Source organism: Salmo salar, chromosome 24 (assembly GCF_965601325.2).
Source record: "Salmo salar chromosome 24, fSalSal1, whole genome shotgun sequence".
Lineage (NCBI taxonomy): Eukaryota > Metazoa > Chordata > Actinopteri > Salmoniformes > Salmonidae > Salmo > Salmo salar.
In genome coordinates this window covers 22,433,309-22,441,195 of record NC_138314.1, presented here as the reverse complement: position 1 = coordinate 22,441,195, position 7,887 = coordinate 22,433,309, and the positions used below count along the sequence as shown (strand labels likewise).

Sequence of the window (7,887 nt, the reverse complement as noted above, 5' to 3'; positions counted from 1 at the left end):
TCTTTGGTGTGGAAAAGTGGGATCCTTGGGGTGTCCAACTCTGACATGCCCCATTGAGGTTGAAATTTAAAATGGGTTTAAAAAGGGTTAAGTGTAATGATGTCCCAAGGATTCCAATTATCACCCACCATGGGTGTGTTCCACCAAAGATAATGACAAGCCACGTCTCTCCGCCCTAACAATTGGAGTCATTGTCCACAAAGTGGCACGATGGGTTGTCTAGTTCCCGCTTATCCTCTGGATTGGTGGATACATCTCATTATTGCAATCCTTTTTTAAACACAAACTATATTTAAATCGCAACTAGTTCTATAGCAGATTAGTAAAAATTGCCTTTTTCCCTTCAGATTACAACCTTACTTTCAGTTATTTTAAAATTAAATCTCTAAAATATCACTTTTTAAAACAAGCCATAGAAATCTGTTTGCAATTTCAGTTTTATCCACCAGAAAAGAATAAACAAAACTATTTTGGTTAAACTCAAATTTACTAATAGATGTTTTATTTTTAATGGTATGATATAAATAGATCTGGTGGAGTTGTCACACGCAGTTAACAAAATGATATGAAAATGTCTGCTCTAGAGACGGTATGGAACTTGTCTGTCAGCCCTGCAATACCAAAAATGTATGCTAGTTTAATTTAAGGACAACATTTTTTACAGCTGCACCATAGAGGTTTCAAAATAGTTGGAATGAGATTTTCGATTAACAAAACGCCAGAAAAAAACGTGTTTTTTTAAAATTTAAATTATACAAAATTCTTGCAACCAATAGAATGTTATATATATGAGAGAGACAACCATCCCAGCGCTGCAGATTTTCCTGCGAAGAGATCATTAGATCACTAAAAGCAAATATCATAGTTTGAATATTCGATGAGGGTTGTTTCCAATGTGGATGCTACGCTACTAGCATAATTGTATGAATATGCATAGCCACCTCGTGACAACTCCGATATAAAGTGTTTTATCTCAAAGTTCCGGGGATGTCACGTGTCCTAATATCAGTACACTCTTAACAACTTTAGCATTACGAAAGTTCTATTTGATCAAATAAACCTCACATAGCAAATATGTGAGGTGAGCGAAACATCGAAAAACCGCCACCTGCTGGGACACTTCCTCTACGTCTCTGGTACCCCTGAGCGGGTGTGGATCGGGCTATACAAGAACGGTGTGACATAAATACTTAACCATATTCAAGAATGATGGCACGCACCGGCTTGTAAAACGAGTACACCCAATGTTGGCCCTTGATTGGCTCACCTAATTTCTGATTCAAAATCTGATTGGTTGGTTTGTGAACCCCTAAGAAATGTGTCCATTCCATTGGTAGACTGGAGTTCAACGTTTTCTTCTTGCGTTTCGTCCCACTGTCAAATCTGCTAGCTAGCTGCTCTGGAACGTCCTGCTGTGGCTCATTGTTCTAGGATTAGTATTTATACGTGTTACAAAGAATGAGAAGAGTTACTCTTTTTGTGAACGGGACGTCCAAAAATGGCAAGGTGCGTACAGTTAGTTAGCTTAGCTATTGGGCTAACGATAGCTAATTGTACGGTAAAACTGTCTATGTAATGTAACGTTAATGCGGCCCTTCGCTTCGATGCAACTAAGCGAGTTTGTAACAGCCAAATGTCCCAACAAACTCGCTTAGTTGCATCGAAGCTATGCGGCCCATATAATTTGTGTAACTAGTGTACATAGTTCGACAACGCTAACTAGTTCATCTGAGGTTGTTTGGCATTGGGAACACGAACAAACGTAGCTATCGACTAATTTCCTAGTTAGCCATCTGGCTACATTACAGGTAGACTCAGCAATATGACATGATCATTCAAAATGGGTCCATTTCCTTCTTACAGAAGTCAACAACAGTTTTTTCAAACAAACAACATTTAAACCTGCCACCCACCATTGCCTCTTCACAATGTTGGTATGTTTCAAGGGAGGGGCACATTTGGAAGAACTGGTGCCAGTCTTGGTGGATTTTAACTTTGCTGTTGACATCTGTATATAAGCAGTCGTCCAGCTGTGTATCGTCATGTTATATTGTTGAGCCTACCTTTTAGTTTTCTAGCAAGAGAGAATGGGTTTGCCCAAATAAGTATGTTTTGTGACAATAACTCAGTTTTCCTTAATTAGGTTGTAGCTGTGTATGGGACCTTGGCCGACCTGTTATCTGTAGCAAGCAATAAGTTGGGAATCAAAGCCTGTAATTTATACAATGGAAAAGGTGGTCTTATAGATGACATAGCGCTCATCAGGTAGTGTACATTTCCTTCAACACTTTGTAGTTTCATGTCTTTGGAATGTCCTTACTCCAGCCAATATTACATATTAATTTCTCTACTATTCCTTTATTATAGGGATGATGATGTTTTGTATGTCTCAGAGGGGGACCCCTTTGTTGGTGAGTTTGTCCTTTAATTCTTTCCTAGTCTTTTCAAACCATTTGGTTCTGAAGAATGTGGTGAGTTAACCCTCTGAATAATGTTCTTAGACCCACAGAATGATATCAGGACTACAGACGGCCTGCCTAGGGCACACACAGATTGGCTGACCCTTAATATTGGGGGGCGTCTCTTCACCACCACACGGTATGCAATGGAGGAGTTGTTTCAATGGTCTATGAATATTGAAAGTCACACAGGAATATCTCTGTAAATATTATTGCCATCTACTTTCTTTGGTCACTTTTTTCCCCTCACAAACTATGGTCCTTTTTACAGCAGCACCTTGGTCAGCAAGGAGCCAGAGAGCATGCTTGCTCACATGTTCCGTGAGAAGGGTAAACAATAATGAAGTTTGTCACATCTAACACTGCTGACCTTGTACATGACCTTTTCTGTTGTGATTTACCCATAATTATGGCTTATCTTTGCTCTGCAGATGTATGGGGTAACAAACAGGATGAACGTGGGGCTTACCTGATTGACCGCAGCCCAGAATACTTTGAGCCTATTCTTAATTACCTGCGACATGGCCAGCTCATTATCAATGAAGGTATCAATTTACTTGGTAAGTATGGCATTTACAGGTGATGCTTTCATTATCTTTATTCAATGATAAAGCTCACAGATGGATGATCACTTCAGTTGTGCATGTTGACTACAGCATGAAATCTTGACAACATATTTGCTCTGATTAGTAAATCTAATCTGTTTTTCAGGGGTTTTGGAGGAGGCTCGATTCTTTGGAATTGAGCAGCTGGCTGATCAGTTGGAAGTAGCAATAAAGGTGATGAACTCATGGCCTTGTGGATGCCAAGCAAGCTCCATATTTCAAATGATTTATTTAATTTTGTCACAGTATATTGATCCATGTAACCACATGCTTTTCTCCAGAATAACCAGCCCCCTGAGGACCACTCTCCCATCTCTCGCAAGGAGTTTGTTCGGTTTCTGCTGGCTACACCCACCAAATCAGAGCTCCGCTGTCAGGTAAAACCACATTTTCTAAAAGGACAACGCACTGCTGAACAGTCGATGCAGTGTACCTAACATGTGACCATGACAAATAATACCTCTCTCCATCCAAAAGGGACTTAATTTCAGTGGTGCTGATCTCTCTCGCCTCGACTTGCGCTACATCAACTTCAAGATGGCCAACCTGAGTCGCTGCAACCTGACACATGCCAACCTATGCTGTTCAAACCTGGAGCGGGCTGACCTCTCTGGGGCCAACCTCGATGTAAACCCATTAGCTCCTTCATTAGCTTATGAAACCTACCTGTTACTGCGTGTCAACATTTGAGAAATTAACAGTATTTTGAGGGGACTAATTTTGTCTTTCTGTTTTAGGGTGCTAACTTGCAGGGTGTAAAAATGCTCTGTTCAAATGCTGAGGGGGCATCTCTCAAAGGATGTAATTTTGAAGACCCGTCTGGTCTAAAGGCCAACTTGGAGGGTAAACGTGAATTTATTTGTATTATAAGAAGAATGAGAAATATGGAACTGGTAACACTTGTATAACCTCTGGTGTTGAATGTCTAATGTATGTCTTATTAGGTGCCAATCTAAAAGGTGTTGACATGGAGGGAAGTCAGATGACTGGAATTAATCTGCGTGTGGCCACTCTAAAAAATGCTAAACTGAAGAACTGTAACCTACGGGGTGCCACTTTGGCAGGAACTGATCTTGAGGTAAGCAGAAGGCATTTAAGTGGATTAAATTTGAGACTAAAAGATCAAGTAAATCTGAAACAAATGGAATCAGACAGCTCTTATAATTGTTTAAGTTTTCAGATACCGTAAAGTAGCATCTATCTTAAGAACAGTATTACAGTTTTATTACTGTGACATCTAAGGTTATTGCAAATAATACTGACTGTGGTTAGTACCAAGAATACTGAGTTTTGTTTTACTCATCACAGAATTGTGATCTGTCTGGCTGTGACCTACAAGAGGCCAACTTGAGAGGGTCCAATGTGAAGGGGGCCATTTTCGAAGAGATGCTGACTGCATTGCACATGTCTCAGAGTGTCAGATGACTCCCCTGCACATTCCACCTGGATTCAGACTGGTTAATCTCATGAATGCCTGGCAACAATGTTATTATGCCAGCAAATCCAACCCACCCCTACTATCAAGCTTCCTGGACCCTTATGCAATACATGCATTTTATGCACATCCCTGGCATCCTACATCCCTTCCACCTGATATACTAGCTTTAAATCTCTTGCACTAGAGCACATCCAGGGTTATCTGTTTCTGTTATGTAGTGGAAGATTTTAAATGTCTGACTGCCTTTTCTTAATTTTTTTCCCCCAAAACCAAAATATTGAATGTTCTTTATGTATGTTTACTATTATCTGGATTCAATCCTAACTTATTATTTTTATGATTTCTAGGTGTGTGTTTTCTTGATTATTTAATGTCTGTAAATCAAAGATTATCAAACTATAAGTGCATGAAAGTAAAAAAGGGCCTCCATCAAGACTGTGGTAAAGTATAAATGGGAGATGACATTGTGTGACTAAGTACATTGATAAGAATGTACAAAGTGCCAGATATGCTTTATGATTAAGATGTTTATTTTTTAAGTCAAAGCCATACCGTAGCATGGTGAAAATGGCAAAAATAATTTGCTGTTATTGTGCCACACAATTATGCTGTGGAATTCATTTTTCATAGACTGGGTGTTGAACTGTATTCAACAGAATTTCAAGTATGCAATGTACTCTTTTTCCTTGCTGCCAGTTGTTTTTGGTGTTCTCTGTGAATCTACCTCCTTATTTTCTACCCCTGTCTGATATCTAGTCTAGTTGCATGCATTTCACAAGTTTTTGGCTCTTGTTGTATGAAATCCATTATTCATCATATCCAAATATAAGTAAATTATCAAAGTGAATGTGTTTTAATTGTTACTGTCATGTTCAAGCTTGTGTAGCACTTAGTTGTATAACACTCCCCTCAAGGAGACAACAACCAATGAACAGGGCATATCGTTCAGTCATGTCTTGAAATTTTGCTTTGCACAAATGTCTAAATGGTATGTTTTGGTCAATAACTTCTGTTTTACTCACTCATAGGACACCAACAAGTTAAATGTGCTTGTAACATAATGTATTTCAAATCTAGTGCTTCCAAAATGTTATTAGGATATCAGAATGTTATCACTGCTGGACTGTGATTGTAACAATCTCACATCAGTTCTTTTAGAACAATGTCTGCATGTTTAAAGACTGCATTTTCTTTGGCTGTAGCTGAAATATTTTGAGATGCCATATTCTCTCATACTCTATTTCATAGTAGGTAGGTACTCATCTGTCATGATAATGAAGGCAATCATAAAGAATATTGCTCCTTGAGTGTGGAGATCGTCAATATCAGAACCTTAACAATGGTTATTTATTTTGGTATAACATTGTATTCAAGAAATATTGGATGAAAGTTCTTTAAATATCGGGTGTGTTTCTCTTCTTCCCCTGTCTATAATTATTGCACTCAACCACAATGTAATTCAATAAATTACTGTGATGAATTGTTTAAGTATCTGTGTAATTAATTACTTGTGCAAGTGAAATAATTATCTTTTCACTAACTTTCCAAAATAACTCTATGCCCTGTGCCTAATTAATTTCATTGTTGCTGCTGTAAAATGCACAATCATACCCAAAGTATTTTAGGCTTTTAAAAGGCTCTTTGGGTTCCTGAAGTGGAGATGCTTAGTGCTGCTCTGCAATATATTTTTGAGTGGATGCTTTTTTTCTTTAATTCCACTTTTTTTGTGACCTCTGGTGAAGTGATGGGACTAGGGCCAATAAAACCTCAGACACATTAACTGCTCAGATAGAGTAAGGTTGACTATTTGTAGAAAAGAAGACAAACGTCCTGTTGCTGCTGCTCTTGGTGGTGGAACTACTGTCACAGGGTTGCTGTCAACATTGGTCCTATGACAGTCTGGCAGCCTGTCTGAAACCATGGGAAATGTAAGTATTTTACCTATTCATAATGTAGAAGTGGAAGTAGGTCTATTCACTAAAGGTTGTGATGGTGCTTATCCAATGATGGGAGGGATGTTCCTATATTTGCATAGTAAGTTCTAGCTAAATGACAATTCTACAGATGGCTGAAGATGGAGTTTGTTTGGCTGTGATGTCTCACCTCATGCCAAAATGTACAGGCTAAGGGAATTTGTGAGTGACATTTACAATTTTGCAAATAGGGTAGTTTCCCTTCAAGAAGCTACCCAGAAGTTGAAAATAAATGGAAATTGTGTTGGTTGTTACTTTTTTCACTGATGTGTTTTTTTTTCTCAAGGTTTTATCCAAATTGTAAACGATATTTTTAATTTAGTTTTTTGTAGGCAACCCTCGCTGACAGAAAGTGGACTCAAAAATATATTGCAAATGTATGCTAACACTAAAAATTGCAGTGTCATCACTGTTTTGTGGTGGTCTTTTTTGGTGGTTTACATATTACGGAGTGTGGCTTTAAAATAGTGGAAAAACACCCATTCAAACTTCTGTAGAGCACGATGTCAAAACAAAAGTGCCAACCAATGATTGCGAGTATGAGTTACGTTGACAACTCTTGTAGCAAACCTTGATTTAGAAAATGTCGACAGAATGGCTTTTATGGCATTTGTTCATTATGTTGTGTTTGTTAAAGACCAGTATCTTCAAGTATAGAATTGACAAGTAATTAGCAAGCTAAATAGCTAAACTCAAGCAGTTACTTTGAGGAGCACGTTAACGTTTGCAGACAAGCGTCCTGTTTGGCTAACAGCTGTTTAGTTGTAGCTAACAACATTAGCTAGCTAGCAACACTGTATATACAAAAGTATGTGGACACCCCTTCAAATTAGTGGATTTGGCTATGACAGCCACACCCGTTGCTGACAGGTGTATAAAATCGAGCACACAGCCATGCAATCTCCGTAGAGAAACATTTGCAGTAGAATGGCCTTACTGAAGAGCTAAGTGACTTTCAACGTGGCACCGTCATAGGATTCCACCTTTCTGCCCTGCTAGAGATGCCCAGGGCACTTTAAGTGTTGTTATTGTGAAGTGGAAACATCTAGGAGCAACAATAGCTCAGCCGCAAAGTGGTAGGCCACACAAGCTCACAGAATGGGACCAGTAGCGCGTAAAAATCTGACCTCGGTTGCAACACTCACCCCTGAGTTCCAAACTGCATCTGGAAGCAATGTCAGTACAAGAACTGTTGGGAGCTTGAAATGGGTTTACATGTCCGAGCAGCCGCACACAAGTCTAAAATCACTATGCGCAATGCCAAGCGTCGGCTGGAGTGGTGTAAAGCTATTGGACTCTAGACCAGCAGAAAAGTGTTCTCTGGAGTGATGAATCATGCTTCACCATCTGGCAGTCCGACGGACAAATCTGGGTTTGGCGGATGCCAGGAGAACACTACCTGCCCCAATGCA

At 39.2% G+C, this 7,887-nt stretch overlaps 1 protein-coding gene across 2 annotated transcripts; it reads left to right on the top strand.

The window, feature by feature from the left end:
* Positions 1–1,344: 1,344 nt before the first annotated feature.
* Positions 1,345–5,072, top strand: kctd9a (potassium channel tetramerization domain containing 9a). 2 transcript variants are annotated; one of them, XM_014171945.3, is made up of 12 exons: positions 1,345–1,506; positions 2,144–2,265; positions 2,368–2,411; positions 2,502–2,598; positions 2,734–2,789; positions 2,891–3,019; positions 3,171–3,238; positions 3,346–3,441; positions 3,542–3,691; positions 3,802–3,907; positions 4,009–4,142; positions 4,373–5,072. In XM_014171945.3, exons 1-12 carry the CDS (start codon positions 1,459–1,461, stop codon positions 4,487–4,489), a joined length of 1,167 nt encoding a protein of 388 aa, XP_014027420.1. In that variant the 5' UTR covers positions 1,345–1,458; the 3' UTR covers positions 4,490–5,072. The 2 variants fall into 2 exon arrangements, with proteins under 2 accessions (XP_014027420.1, XP_014027419.1); XM_014171944.3 differs by having other exon boundaries at positions 2,731–2,789.
* Positions 5,073–7,887: the final 2,815 nt, after the last annotated feature.